The 15,637-nt window shown below is 44.7% G+C and overlaps 1 protein-coding gene across 9 annotated transcripts in view; it reads left to right on the top strand.

The window, feature by feature from the left end:
• The window catches only part of SLC5A11 (solute carrier family 5 member 11), a 54,729-nt gene that overhangs the window by 34,163 nt on the left and 4,929 nt on the right, over positions 1–15,637 (top strand). For all 9 annotated transcript variants that reach the window (XM_070568267.1, XM_070568263.1, XM_070568268.1 and 6 more), the window contains 4 exons: positions 1,690–1,895; positions 7,022–7,157; positions 14,328–14,435; positions 14,784–14,934. In XM_070568267.1, the coding sequence (XP_070424368.1) occupies positions 1,690–1,895; positions 7,022–7,157; positions 14,328–14,435; positions 14,784–14,934 (601 nt within the window). The remainder of the gene's footprint in view (positions 1–1,689; positions 1,896–7,021; positions 7,158–14,327; positions 14,436–14,783; positions 14,935–15,637) is intronic.

Genomic DNA, 15,637 nt, shown 5'->3' with positions numbered 1-15,637 from the left:
GAGAAAGGGTGCAATCTAATTATTTAGGCAGTAAAAGATAAAACCCATAACATATATATTGAAAAGAAAGAGACAATAGTATTATTATTTGCAGATGATATGACTGGCTTCCTAGAAAAAACAAGAGAAACTGAAAAACTGACCTAAAAAGGAGTTTAGTAAAGTGGGTGAAATCAAGATTAATATTCAAAATCACTAGCTTTCCTTTATACCAAGAGGACTCCGAACTTCATTTGGTACCCTGATGTCTCCTCCATCGGTGCTGCTCAGAGTGTGGTCCCTGGATCAGCATCATGGGCAGCACCTGGGAGCTCACGGGAAGAGCAGACTCTCAGGCCGCCTGCAGACCTGCTGAATCGGAATCTGCTTTTTAATGATTCCCAGGTGCTTCGTGTGCACATTCGAGTTTGCGTGCTCTGCTTAATTCCTTTTCACCCACGCTGGGGCAGTTCTATTCTCAGCTTTTCTCCCTGCTATGATCTATATGCCGAGTGAAGAGCACCTGCTTTATACACTCAAATCGGCCAGTCCGATTATTGATAAAAACATTACCCCCTCCACCACCATTACCACAAAATAATTTGTCAGGGAAATAAAGCATGACAAAAATTGATCATCACGATAATTTTTTTCCCCTCAGTAGCCATTTTTCACCACAATCATCAGCACAGATGAGCCAGGCTGCGGGTCACATGGCATTCCTCCTCAAGTGGTAACACCAACTTCCGTACTAAAGAAGCCTTCCAGAATGCAATCCAGTGAGAGCAATGTTATTTTAGGGATAACCTTGCATCCTTCCAATTACTGAAAAGAAGCAAATTATCTGCAAAGTACAGCACTTTATTAGTGTTTAGAATAGTTCACGCTTTGTGCCAGATGCTGAGCATTTTACGTGTATTGTCTCATCCAGTCCTTGCGCCAATCCTACAAGGCTGATGCTACACCATCCCCGCTTGCAGACCAGGAAACCGAATCTGAGAGGAGAAGTGATTTGCTCAAGGCTGTAAAGTACTTGGACTACTCTCATGCTACTGTGAATTGAGAGCGAAAGTTCAGAGTTCAGAGGCGAAAGAATGCTCCTTAAGGCAGGGTTTCTCAACCTGGGGTCCGTGGACAAAATTCAGGGGCTTTGTGAACCTGGATGGGAAAAAAAAAAATCCGTCTCTATTTTCACAAATCTATAACTGAAATTTAGCATTTTTCAATTATAAATGTAGGCAAGAAACCATAGGAATATTAGCAATAACTGTGACTTTGATACCAAAAGATATCTCAGATGTTTTTATCCAGGTGTTTTTACAGTTGTTGCTGATGTGGTGAACTGTGTTTGTGCTCATGACTACTTTAAAACTAAATTGTTATTAGACCCACTGCTAGGTCTTACTGTTTAATGGAGCAAATAAAGAAATAGCTATGTCACAGTTTTTATGTTTTGATGATTGCCTTCAATATATTTGGTTTCCTCTACAGTTCTCTGTACTTGTGCGTTAGAAATATTATTCTGAGAAGCAATCTATAGTCACTACCAAAGGCATAAAAAAAAAAAAGACGTTAAGATCTTTTAAGGCAGCTAACCTTCCTTGGTAGCTGTGCTCTAAGTAGGAGTTCGCCAAGCTCCAATCATCCCCTCATCACTTGCTGTGGACTGGTCTGGGTTCCTGGCGAATTTGGGCTTCCTCTGAATTCTAGGTTTTGCTGCAGTCGGTGGGATGGAAGGCCTGAAGGAGAAGTACTTCTTGGCCCTGGCTAGCAACCGGAGTGGGAACGGCAGCTGCGGGCTGCCCCGAGAAGATGCCTTCCATATTTTCCGAGACCCGGTGACATCTGATCTCCCGTGGCCTGGGATCCTATTTGGAATGTCCATCCCGTCCCTCTGGTACTGGTGCACGGATCAGGTACAGGGCAGCTGACTGAGTGAGCGCCCTCCAGGACACTTCTTTTCTTGGGGTGGCTGGAGCCTGGGGGTTTTCCCCTCCGTCTTGTCCTCTCGTTTGCGTTTCCCATCCTATTTGACTCCTCCTGCCTTTTCTACTGCTCTACGTGTTATCTTATCTCTTGCTCTCGCTCATGTAATGGCAAATCCAAAGCTGCTGATACTTACAAAGGGAAAAGCTTAATATAGCCTGCTGAATATATGGAAAGATCCAGTAAGCAAAAGAGATGATACGCTTTAAATGGAGGTTAAAACTGATATCAGATATCGTTTGCTCAACAAGTATTCGCAGGGTGTCCTTTCTGTACCAGCCATGTGGAAATCATGAGTAAACTAATTGGACAAAGCTCTTAGAGCCTCATGGAGCTCATTTTCTAATGGGGGTAGATGGACACGATAAATACGTAAATAATGTAGAATGTTAAAAGGTGATAAATGTCATTTAAAAAAAGAGTTGGGGAAGGGGGATTGAGAGTGTGGGAGTGCAATTGAAAACAGGGTGCTGAGGAAGGTGTGGTTAGGCAGTCACCTTTGAGCACAGGCCTTAAGGCACATACGTAACTGGTGTGAAAAAAGAAACGAGAAAAGCAAAAGACATAGCAGTGTCTGTAATAAATCCTTTTGTGTTAAAACGGGGGAGAAACCCAAGCTCTCCTGTGACCCCATGACTTTGGTCCTGACCATACCATGTTGCCTCTGAGCTCGATTCTGTGGAGTCCAAAGTCTGTGTTGGCTCACTGTGCCAGTGCTGCCCCCGGAAATGCACATCTTTGCTGGCACTATATCTAGGTTCGTTGTTGAACGGACGAGAGACAGAGCAACATTCATTGTTCCCTGATTGAGAGCATGTTCCGGATCTTCCCGGGCAGAGACGGAAGAGGTAAATAACAATTGATAATAGTAATGACAGTTAAACATTAGTCATGCTGTACCACCTGCTAGTCACTGATCTAACCGGTTTGTGAGCATTAACTCAATTCATTTTCAGAAGACTCCTGTGAACCATGTCCCACTCCTTGGGCCTGGGGCCTTTCACACAGGGTGACGCCCTCCTCCCAAGACTCGTGAGTTTTTGAGCAGCACAACTCTCCTAAAACTTACTCAGCTGCCTCTCAAATTTATATCCTGGGAATAAAAACCGGGATTCTTTTCAGTCACAGCTTTGGATCTCCAGGAGAAAGGGCTTTGTTTTCCAAAGCTATAAACTCTTTCCTCTCTGCTTCCAGATGCGTCAGCTAGGACAGAAGCTTGCATGCCTTTTTTGGCACCTTAATGAAGTAATGAGAAGTATTCTATGGGGTCTGTTATCCTTACATTTTACTACCATATTCTTGAGCATTCTCAGAAGCCTCTATAGCTATATGTTTGGAGTTCTGAGAAGTGACAGATAAGTTAAACCAACTTCTAAACAAGAAGAGCTCACTTCCCAGCTCCGGATTGAGGATCTTCCTCACCTTTCCTCAAATGAGCCAATTCCACATTTTAGAAACTTGCACTTGCAACATCCTAGCAAATATAATTTGTGCACGTAAGGGCACACTTGGTTGCAGTGACAGAAAAAAAATCAAACTTAAACTAGGATAGGAAAAGGGTGGGGGATTTATTAGTTCATGGAATACACACTGCAGCAAGTGGAACTAGCTTCCAGAAACTGCTGGAACTTATCCTGGTTTCCCTCTCCATCATCTTTCTCACCTATTGACTTCATTGTCTCCTACTGCAGACCAACAGGAGAAAGGCTGACAACCCCCTAAGTCTCACATGCAAAAATCCTCTGGGAGGGCTCTGATAGGCTTAGCTTGGGTCAGGCTACTGTGCCCAAGATGACAGGGTAGCTATGTGGAGAGGGGATGGGTTTCAAAAGAAGGGGCAGGCCGCTGTAGGAAGACCACCCCATGGATGTCCTCTCTAAAAACAGTGGGAAGAATTCCAACTTGGTCCTGCTCACCACAGCATCACAATGGTAAGGATGTAACACTTTAGTTCTTGTTCATAGGTCCCTGAACCAGCCCAAAAAGGCTCTGGTAACTCACCAAGGCCTCTGTAGTTTTTCCAGATGCTTCAAGACCCAAAGTCTAAGAAAACAGTAGAGAGAGTTCTGAGCTCAGATAGTGCGGTCTGAAGGCTGGAAGAGGATTTGTGGGAACCAGTCTCGCAATCAGAAAACACTCTGGAACAAGTCATTCCCTTTGAACAGATAAATCTTGACAAGAGCTAGACTCACCCCTCTTAACAGAGAGTTTTTGAGGGGCAGGTCAGGATAGGACCTCGGCATACCATGTGTGACAACAACAAGCCCAGGCGCTCCAACTCTGCTGGTAGTCACAACTCAGCCCTCGCTCTGTCTCTCTCTCTTCACTCATCACTCCTAGCCAAGACTTGAATATTTGCATTTCTCTCCTATTCTCCTTCCTGCTCTCGCTTTCTCTCCTTGGTCCTTCTAAGACAATTGACCCCCTCCGCCACCAAGACAAAAACATTCGTAAAAGCCAGCCACGGACAATTACACCTAATCAGGTGTTTCCCTGAAGACCACCTTCCCGCTTCCATTATTGTCTCAATATTAGCTGTTTTCACGTTTCTGAACTGTGGACCTGTGCCTCTATGATCTGGTTTCCAAGAGCTAATTCTAACTGTCTTCTATTTTGGTGACCTATTTGAACTTCTTCCTCTGGTTTCATCCAACAACAGCAGTGACAATAACAATGACAATAATCATCACTGCTCTTGGCATAAGAACTGCTGGGCACCTCAAGACAAGCACTGTCATTATCCCCATTTGGCAGATGAGAAGACTGAGGCCTGGAGAGGCTAAGGACCTTGTCCAAGCCCACAAAGAGCTGGTGGAGCAGGGACTCACACCTTAGTCTCTCTGCACTTTTAGCCGCTCTATTTATTTGCTCCAACTCACCAACTGGATGCTCTCTGGACTCTGGAGTTTATCCAGAGCTGTGCATAACAGAGAACCCACCCCCTAGCTGCATGTTTGTGCAGAAGCCCACTGCCTAGCCATCAGGCCCCACCACCATGAGCTCTCCCTGCCAGCTATCCCACTTCCTCCCCGACCCCAGTCAAAGGAAAATTTGTACATGATTGTCTTAGGAGGAGCAAATGAAGATAAAGTGGGTGATGGTAGATGCCATGATGGGTGAACATACAGCTTGTTAACTCCCCCCCTCCCCACATATATTTTTTCTTCTTTTCTTTTTTGCAGGGAAAGATTCGCCCTGAGCTAACATTGTTGCCTATCTTCCTTTTCTTTCTTTCTTTCTTTTTTCCTCCCCAAAGCCCCAGTGAATGGTTGTATGCTCTAGCTGTAAGTCCTTCTAGTTCTGTGTGAGCCACTGCCACAGCACGGCCACTGACAGACAGGTGGTGTGGTTCTGCACCCAGGAGATGAACCCGGGCCACTGAAGCAGTGGGAACACCGAACTTTAGACACTAGGCCCTGAGGGCTGGCTCCCTCCTCCCCACATATTTATACTACATTTTCATTCTCCCTAGTTCACCTTTTTTTTTCCAACTGAGATGTAACTTATAAAGTGGCGTTTGACTACTATCCCTTTTAGGGTCTGACAGTTACAGAAAACAGACCTCTCAGTCTGGGTGACCAGCTTGTGACCAGGGCTCTTTTGAGTTCTGACTGGCTGAATGGGTCGGTCGTGTCCAGTGGGCACAGGTGCCTGTCTTTGAACCGTGTCCCCAAGGCTCAGTTTGTGCCACTGTTACTGTAGTGGACCATTAGCAAAAGTTGCATATTTTACTTTGGTCATTTGGATGCCTTCTGACAATTGTCTGACAAGTCCAGGCCCATGGGTTCTGCAGATGGGACACCCCTCAAAGGTCACCTCCAAAAAACGTGTGTACATTTATACTGTGAGGCCCCCAAAATTGTCAGGGGTGTAGAGGGGGTTTGGAACAAATTCTCTCTCTCAACACTTCCCATTAATCTTTCTTTGCTGACTTAGTGACGACTCTTAGTTGTTTGTTGGGAAAAAAGGAGTTTAAGCATAAAAGGTCATTTTTTAAAAACTTACATGACTGGGAGGCCAGAGGTGGATAAGGACAATCATAACAACTAATATTTATTGGGCAATTACTTTGTGTCTGACACTATTCTATTATTCTAAATGAGTTACTTCATTTAATTGTCAAAACTGCCCTGATCTTATCCCCATTTTATTGATCGGGAAACTGAGGCAAAGAGAGGTAAGATTGTTTGCTCAAGGTCACACAGCAAAGAAATACGGAGGTAGGATTTGAACCCAGGCTTTCTGTATCCTGTGTTGGCACTATAAACCAGACCTGGCACAGCTGGATTGAGGGCTCATCCTATGTCATCAGAAATTGTTTCTATCTCTTTACAATTTTTATTTTTCTTTCCTCTGAGATGACTTCAGTCTCAAGGAAGCTTCCCCAATATGACAGCAGAGATGCAGCCAGCAGTCCCAGCTGCCTCCACGGTTAGCAGTTCCAATGGAGGCTGTGGGTGGTAGAGTGCCTCCTTTAAGAAGGAGTTCCGTGGAGGGGCGGGCCCAGTGGTGCAGCGGTTAAGGTCGCATGTTCCCCTTCAGCAGCGTGGCACCGGTTCGGATCCAGGGTGTAGACATGGCACCACTTGACAACCCATGCTGTGGTAGGCATCCCGCATATAAATTAGAGGAAGATGGGCATGGATGTTAGCTCAGGGCCAGTCTTCCTCAGCAAAAAGAGGAGGATTGGCAGCAGCTGGCTCAGGGCTAATCTTCCTCAAAAAAAAAGGAGTTCCATGGAGAGATGTACTTGGACTGTCTTGGGTTCATATTTTTCCTTAACTGATCATGGTAACCAGAGAAGTGAAGCAATTCTATGGAGAGCTCTAATTGGCCAGCGTCAACCCCAGGATAGAGGAGTGGAGAGAGTACAGTGTTGGGGTCATAGCTACTCCAACTGGACCACAGGGACTGAGAATAGGAGAGAGAGGCTTCCTCAAAGAGAAGCCAGGCAAGCCAATATCCTAAGTCCATTACACCCACCAAGAAGCTACGCACAGTTCATTTGTCTTAAGAGAAAACCATCTCAGCTTCCAACCACCCCACTGTTTTCCAGGTGATCGTTCAGAGGTCTCTGGCTGCCAAGAACATGTCCCATGCCAAAGGAGGCTCTCTGATGGCTGCATACCTGAAAGTGCTGCCCCTTTTCATAATGGTGTTCCCCGGAATGGTCAGCCGTGTCCTCTTTCCAGGTAAGATGACAGTAGAGAAGAGACGTTATCTGTCTGTGAGTCTCAGGTCCTGCAAAGTGTTCCAAACATATTACTGACTGTCCCGAGAGAATGCAACTGGAGTCCCTTCCTAGGGATTCCACTGAGGCGTCTCCATCTAGGCATCTACTGACTCTGGACTGTTTCCTGACACTGGTTCAGTGGGAACATCCCACAGGTGTCCCAGGCCAAACCAAGTGGAGACCTATCTGGGGCTTCACCTCAACTATATATATTTTTTTACTATATACACTGCTCTGCATCTTTATTATTATTTTTAATAAACTTTTCATGTGAAGCACTTTTAGATTTACACAGTACAGAGAATTTTCACAATCCCTCACCCAGCTTCCCTCATTGTTCATTCTTACCTCATGTTTGCACATTTGTCACAACTAAGGAAGAGACATTGGTACATTTCTGTGAATTAAATTCAACTTTTTCTCAAACTTAGTCTATCTTGGAGATCCTTCTGGATCAGTACATAGGAAACCTTCTTCATTCTTATTGATGACTCCACGGTTTTCCACTTGGAAGTATATTACACTGTAAATCAACTATATTTTTCTGAAATCACAAACTAGGCTAAAATCTTGTGGTTCCAGATGTCAGGTCTCTGAAGTCTCATGTGAGAGTTCTTTTCATGCTTTAGAGTTTGAGCTTGGTGGTTTGGTAACTTTGGCCCAATGGAACCCTTGGAGGGGGGTAATTTTCTTAACAAAATCAGGGCTATCAAAGTTTCTAGAGTATTTGCCTTAGCTTTTTTTTTTTTTTAAATGTGGTAAAGGGATGTGGTTTGCACTGTGGGGATAAAAAGAACTGGGAGGGCGGGAGGGGAGTGATGTTATTGGGGTCACTCTTAGGTCAGGAACTGGTGACCTGTACAGAAGAAAGTTCCTTTCTTTCTACCTCAGTGAGCTTAACCCAGTACCCACCAAGGCTGTTATTAACTCAAAGGGGAATGTAAAGCAGAAAGCTTGCTCCCCTATGTCTTATCCTACATGATGTTACACAGAGGTAACGGTAGGATGAAATGGTTAGTTGGTCCAGAAGTTTTGTCAAAATAATTTAGGACACTAAGAATGAGGAGGAGAGCCAACCCTGATGGCCTAGTGGTTAAAGTTTGGTGCTCACTGCTTTGGTGGCCTGGGTTCGCTTCCCAGTCGCAGAACCACACCACCCATCTGTCAGTTACCATGCTGTGGTGGCGGCTCACATCGAAGAAATAGAAAGACCTACAACTAGGATATACAACCATGTACTGGGGCTTTGGGAGGAAAAAAAAAGAGCAAGATTGGCAACAGATGTTAGCTCAGGGTGAAATGTTCCCTGCAAAAACAAAACAAAACAAAACAAAACCAGAATTAGGAGGAAAGTGCTCGGGAAGGACAGTGGTGGGGGTTGTCCGTGGCGCTAAACTCTGGGGTTGTGCTCCTCCAGCCCAGATGGGATGAAGAACCCAGAACCAGTCCTGTTTCTGGAGAAGGGGAACAAGGTTTGGAAAAGCCCAGATGGGAATAAGAACTGGGATCTTGAGTTTGTGGTGACTTGATGGAAAATATACAGCTATTGGGCAAGGCTTGACATATGAACAAAGAATGTGGCTTAAAACAATCAATATTTATTGTACAAAGCGTCAGGCCCTACGTGAAGTGTTTTACAGTAGGGTGTGGTGGTTGTGAATATGGCCTCTGATCTGAACTGCCTGGGCCTCAATCTTGGCTTTGCCACTTAATAGCTGTGTGACCTTGGATAAGTCACTTAATCTCTTTGTGCCTCTATTCCGTTACTCATAAAATGGGATAATACCTTGTAAAGCTTAAAGCAGTGCCTGGCAGGTGGTAAGCACTATGTAAGTGTTCATTCTTATTATTTTATACATGTATTATCTCATCTATTCCTCAAAACGGCCTTGTGGTAGGTACTATTATTGGTATTTTTATTTACAGATGAAGAAATTGGAGCTCAGAGAAATTAATTAATTCATTTATTTATTCTTCCATGTGGTCAACAATATTTTGAGAACCAATTATCTGCCAGGCCTTATTCTAGAAGACCCTGGAAATCCTTAAGTGAATGAGACTTACAGTATCTCTGCTGTTGTGGGGCTTACATTCTAGTGGTGGAGGAGACAGACAAAAATAAGTAAATAAATAAGTGATATATCCACTGATGGTACTAAGTGCTGTGAAGAAAATGTGCAGGGGGACACCAGAGGGAATGCTGGGGGGCCTGACAGGGTTTCTAGGGAAGACCTCTGTGAAGGGGCAACAGTTGATCCATGCGGATGGTTTGAAAATATATTTGAGTGGAGCCAACCAGATTAATGATGTGGGGGTCAAGGAAAAAAGAGGAATCGAGATCACTCCCAGGTTAAGTGACTTGCTGGAAGTTAGTTGGCTAGTGGTGGGTGAGCCAGGATTCCAACCCAGGTACATCTGCCTTCAAAACCTGAGTCTTAATCATGCTACTGTCTTTCTCAGAAAATCACATGTTAAGCTTTGGATCAATATCTGGAATATCAATAACAAGACCCTGACCATCACTCTCAGCGGTCAGTAAGCCAATCAACGATCATTATTAAATGAGACATAAGGCCGTATTCCTCTCCCCTACAGTCTTTGTAAAGTAATGAATGAATGAATCTGGTACTCCTGAAAAGGGATGATAAAATTTATATGAAAACACCCTAGCATGTGGTACCAGCAATAACTGCAAAAAGAATTTAAGAGAGGGAGGTGGGCATCGTGTATTTGAAGGTCCAGACCAGCACTTCTGTGGTCCCCCATCCAGCAGCATCAGTGTCATCTTGGAACTTGTTAGAAACGCAAACTTTCAGGCCCTGTCCAAGACCTACTGAACCCGAATCTCCGGGGGTGGCCAGCGACCCGTTTGAACACATCCACGTGAAGATTGAGAAGCCTTGGCCTAGAGCGTCAGGCTCGGGGTCAAGCCGCTCTACCTTCCCCTTTCCACCTCTGTCTCCATTTTGGCTCCACCAGCTCCCACCTGAATCTCAACTGGGTCTGGAACCGCCTAAAAGGATGCTCTGATCCTGAGCTCTCATGAGCCTGGACAACACCCTCTTCCACCTAGCCCACCTGAGAAATGGCACACATTTTGAAGGAACCCTAACGGAAATTAAGAGAGTAGCAAAACAACCCTTAAAGCAACAAAATACAGAGTCTAGAAATTTACCTATTTACAAAGCCAATCATCTCCCCCTGAGCTTTGGCATAAACTACGGATTTGAGACCTGTCTGTGACACTTACTGGTGTGTGATTTGGGAATCTCTTTGGGCCCTCAGTTTACTTGTCTTTAAAATAGTTATAATAACAATATCTCCCCCCATGGAATTATGAAGATTACATGAGAAGGTGTATGTACAGTTTACTTGCAGCGTCTGAGTCATAGTGCACCGTCCGTGAATGTTGGCATTTGGAAGAAGGAGGTTTTGTGCTATGTTTGAACTTGACTCTGCTAAAGGCATCCTTTATTTCAAGCATCAGAGGGTCTGACACGAGAACTGACTCCATATATGAAATGGTTGATTAATTAACCCGAGACAGGTGAGCAGATGTTACCGAATGGTGGGTTAATGATCACAGGCTGTTGGTTTCATTTTTAACTTAGCTGCACCAACTAATTTCCCTACGACGGACATATTCTTTAGACTGCACAAACGAACACAATTTTCTTCCACAAACATGCTTTATAAACTGTGCGTGTCATGTGTTCCGTGGTTGAAGGTTGCATTCCTATAAGGTTAAACAAAAACTCTGTAGTTAATTAAACATCCCAGGGAGGGTCTTGCTCCTTCTCGGTGTACCTTGAAGAGAAGAGCTTTGAAATAAAAAGGGCAGAGCCCATAAGATTTTGAACTTAAACAAGACCTTTGCCCCTCCTGGGAGGCTCCTTACTATTCTGGGAATGTAACTATTTTCTAATCTTCTCCTAAGCTTCCTCAGTAGTGTCATAAAAAGCCAAGAACTCTGACCTCTTAAAAACATTTTTTCTCAACAAGATTGTTTCTTCTCAATGCTTCTTGTCAGATACCGCTTTTGGTCTATAGGCTTAATTTTGTCTAAGGCTGAACCGGAGTTTTGGGGGCATCTACTTTCATTCTACAGCAATTGCTATTAATATTATCCATTGTGGCCACAGCACCCATTTCCTTTCCCATTGGTGGATGCGAGTGGAGTGAAGGCTCTCAGCTTTGAGAAAATATGACAGTGAGGGGAGAAATCTTACCATGACCAGTTAGCCCTTGGGTTTCCCAGTGGACGAAAGGGCCTGGGGCTACTTCCATTTCTTAGGTGCTCTGCTACATTAAAGAAGAAAATGAAGATAAAACAGTATTGGATTATAAAAATTGCAGTGTACTTTAAATGTTTACATTTATTAAATTACAGTTTTAATGCAGATAAAAATTTAAAGACTAAATATACAACCTCATCTGGAGATACCATGGAACATCTGCATTCGAGGCCACTTGTGAATTTGAGGCCTCAACTAGACGGTCATCAAGGCGTTGAGACTGCATCAGAGCCAGGGGAGATAGTGGCATGCAGTGAAGCCTCCATGCCCACCCCTAAACAGAGTTCAGGGTGGTTCCCACGTGCCGTGAAAGATGAGCAGAAAGGCAGTGTCACTGACCAGAACGAGGAAGAAGGACCCAAGCCTTTGGACTGAGCAGAGCGAGGGTCTGGGAGTTATTTATGGGAGTTATTCCTAGATGCACCTGGCAAAAGAGACGTGAGAAGTAATATGGGTCCAGCTGGGTGAGTGGTGTCGGGTAGGCATTGAGATGATGGTGACTGAAAATGGATGAAGCATACACTATTTTGGTCTTCCTTCTCTGAAAAATTGGATTGGGGGTCAGGAGACCCAGGTTTAAGTTCTGCCTCTGACATGACCTTGCTGGGTGATTATAATCAGGTCCCTTCTCCTCTTTGAGACTTTCTCTTCATTTGTGAAATGGTAAAAGCAATCTCTACTTCCTTCATATGGTTATGAAGAGTGACCAATAATAATGTAATAGCTGGCCTCTCCTCCACAAAAATTTATCGAGCACCTCCTCTGTGCCACACACTAGTGTAATTTTTTATCTCTGTCTGCCAAGCTGGAGGCCTATGCTTGCCTGCTTGGGATGTGTTCATTATGATGATAGGCAGGGATGACGAACTCGAGATGCCAGGAAGACTAGATGGGTTTACGTTAGAAAATCAGAATGCTGCTCAGGAGAGAAAAGAATTGATACAGAAATGCAGAAAAAGAGGAGAGAGAAATTCAGAGGCAGGATGGTTGAGTTTTCCTAAGTCTAAAAATGAGGAAGTGCCGTTGAACTACATGAGCTATTGAGAAGGAGATGGGGAAAAGAAGAATTTTAAAAATATTTGCCATGTGTCAAGCAATCCATTCTGCTTTGTACGTCTGAGAAACTGCAGTAAAGATGTGAATTGCTGTGTCTCCTTTTTTTTGCAGGGGCAGGCGGGGTATGGATCCTGAGGCAGGAAACTGTGCTGAGTGGTCTCAGCTTTATTTGAGTTACAATGATAATAGCTGAAGTGTGTTCAGCCCTTCCTATGTCTCAGAGTCTGTATCATCTCAGTCAATCCTCTCTACGATCATATGAAGCAAAACTACATTGTTGTCCCAGTTTTACAGATTTGGCAACTCAAGTTCAGAAAGGTTAAGTCAGAAGGTCATCGTTTATAGTCTAAGCTGGTTTTTTTTCATTGAGTTCATAATAGTTTACACCATTGTGAAGTTTCAGTTGTGCATTATTTCTTGTCTGTCACCACGTAAGTGCTCCTTCTCACCCACTGTGTCCACCTCCCACCCCCTTCCCCTGGTATCCACTGAACTGTTTTCTTTGTCCCTGTGTTTATATCCCACATATGAGTGAAAGCATCTGGTGTTTGTCTTTCTCAGTCTGGCTTATTTCGCTTAGCATAATTCCCTCCAGGTCCATCCATGTTGTTGCAAATGGGACGACTTTGTCTTTTATGGCTGAGTAGTATTCCATTGTATATATACCACAGCTTCTTTATCCAATCATAGGTCGATGGGCACTTGGGTTGTTTCCATGTCTTGGCTATTGTGGATAGTGCTGCAATGAACATAGGGGTGCATATGTTACTTTGGATTGTTGATTTCAAGTTGTTCGGGTAGATACCCAGTAGTGGGACAGGTTGTTCATATGGTATTTCTATTTTTAGTTTTTTGAGAAATCTCCATACTGTTTTGCATAGTGGATGCACCAGTTTGCATTCCCACCAGAAGTGTATGAGGGTTCCCTTTTCTCCACACCCTCTCCAACATTTGTCATTTTTAATCTTAGTGATTATAGTCATTTTAACAGGTGTAAGGTGGTATCTTAGTGTAGTTTTGATTTGCGTTTCCCTGATGATTAGTGATATTGAACATCTTTTCATGTGTTTATTGGCCATCTGTATACCTTCTTTGGAAAAATGTCTGTTCATATCCTCTGCCCATTTTTTGATTGGGATGTTTGTTTTTTTGTTGTTCAGTTGTGTGAGTTCTTTATATATTATGGAAATTGACCCCTTGTTGGATATATGATTCGCAAATATTTTCTCCCAATTGGTGGGTTGTCTTTTAATTTTGCTCCTAGTTTCTTTTGCCTTGCAGAAGCTCTTTAGTCTGATCAAGTCCCACTTGTTTATTTTTTCTTTTGTTTCCCTTGTCTGAGAATACAAGGATTCGAAAAGATCCTTTTTAAGTTCTATGTCAAAGAGTGTACTACCTATATTATCTTCCAGAAGTTTCATGGTTTCAGGACTTATCTTCAAGACTTTGATCCACTTTGAGTTAATTTTTGTGTATGGCGTGAGATAATGGTCTACTTACATTCTTTTGCACGTGGCTGTCCAGATTTCCCAACACCATTTATTGAAGAGACCATCATTTCTCCCTTGTAGCTTCTTGGCACCTTTGTCAAAGATTAGCTGTCCGTATATGTGTGGTTTTATTTCTGGGAAGTCTAGGCTCTTTTTTATTTCATTGAGCTATAAACCTACATGCAATAATCCTGTCTACTGGCGCTGGTCTGGGTCAGGCCATTTTTTGGATAGGCCTGAGGCTCTGAGGGTCTGTGTGCTCAGCGTTGGGCCTTGTTTTCTCCATAGATCAAGTGGCTTGTGCAGATCCAGAAATCTGCCAGAAGGTGTGTGGCAACCCCTCCGGCTGCTCTGACATCGCATATCCCAAACTTGTGCTGGAACTCCTGCCTACAGGTAGTGTCTCCTCACCCCTGAATTGAGTCCCCTGGAGACCCTGAAAGGAGGACATTAGTTGGGTTCCGATCTGAGGGAGGGACAAGATGGGAGGGCCGTGGGAGGGAATGGGCTCTGGGCCGAAGGACTGAGCCCCAGAGCCAGGGGCCCCACATGAAGCTCAGGCAGCTCTGCCTGACCTGCTCCTCTGAGTCTCTCCTCACGGCCCCACCCCTGAGGTTCTGCCTCCTCAGAGTTGAAATTATAGGGATCAGCTGGCTACGGGCCTGGGGAAATGGGGTCATGAGTGAAGGCAGCAGCTGTTGGCAGAAAAAGCCTGAGGCCCATAGACCTCCCTTCTGCCCCCAGGGCTCCGTGGGCTCATGATGGCTGTGATGGTGGCGGCGCTCATGTCCTCCCTCACCTCCATCTTTAACAGTGCCAGCACCATCTTCACTATGGACCTCTGGAATCATATCCGGCCTCGGGCATCTGAGAAGGAGCTCATGATTGTGGGCAGGTAAGGTCTTCCTGGGTGGGGCCGGGCAGGGGAGTGAAAAGTCCAGATGCCCAGGGAGGGGTAAGCTGAGCCCCCCCAGAGGCAAAGCCCACCCATCCAGGTGGCTCGTCCTCCTCCGACAGCGAAAGTGAGGTACCTTAGGACTTCGTGTATGAGTAAGTCGTTCATTCATTTAAGGGATGTTCAGTGAGCACCTACCCTCTGCCAGGTGCCGGGCACATAGCAGTGAAAAGAAAAGACTCCCCAGTTTTTGCCTTTGTGGGGCTAGAGGAAGAGAAGGATGAGTAAGCAGGAAAACATAAGCCCACTGAGTGCTCTAACTGGGGAGCCAGGAGACCTAGGCATCCAGAGGAGGAGTCCCCAACCTGGACCAGGACCTGAGGGGTGAATATGAGTTAGCCAGGTGAAAGAGAAGAGGAGACTGGGGGGAAGGTTTCTCTATCAAGGTCAAGTCCTGAAGTCTACTGTTGTCAGTGCCATCAAGTGGATTCTGACTCCCAGCGCCCCTATGGACAGCAGAGCAGAACCCTGCCCGGTGTTTCTGCACCATCCTCTCACCTTCCAGCTCTAGATCAGACAATGCTCTGCTGCCATTCATAAGGTTTTCATGGCCAATTTTTTCAGAAGGGTGTGGCCAGGTCCTTCCTCCTAGTCTGTTTAGTCTGGAAGCTCTGCTGAAACCTGTCCGCCATGGGTGCCCCTG

This window comes from Equus przewalskii, chromosome 12 (assembly GCF_037783145.1).
Source record: "Equus przewalskii isolate Varuska chromosome 12, EquPr2, whole genome shotgun sequence".
In the NCBI taxonomy this organism is placed as follows: domain Eukaryota; kingdom Metazoa; phylum Chordata; class Mammalia; order Perissodactyla; family Equidae; genus Equus; species Equus przewalskii.
The sequence above is the reverse complement of the archived record's forward strand: the minus strand, read 5'-3'. Positions and strand labels throughout refer to the sequence as shown.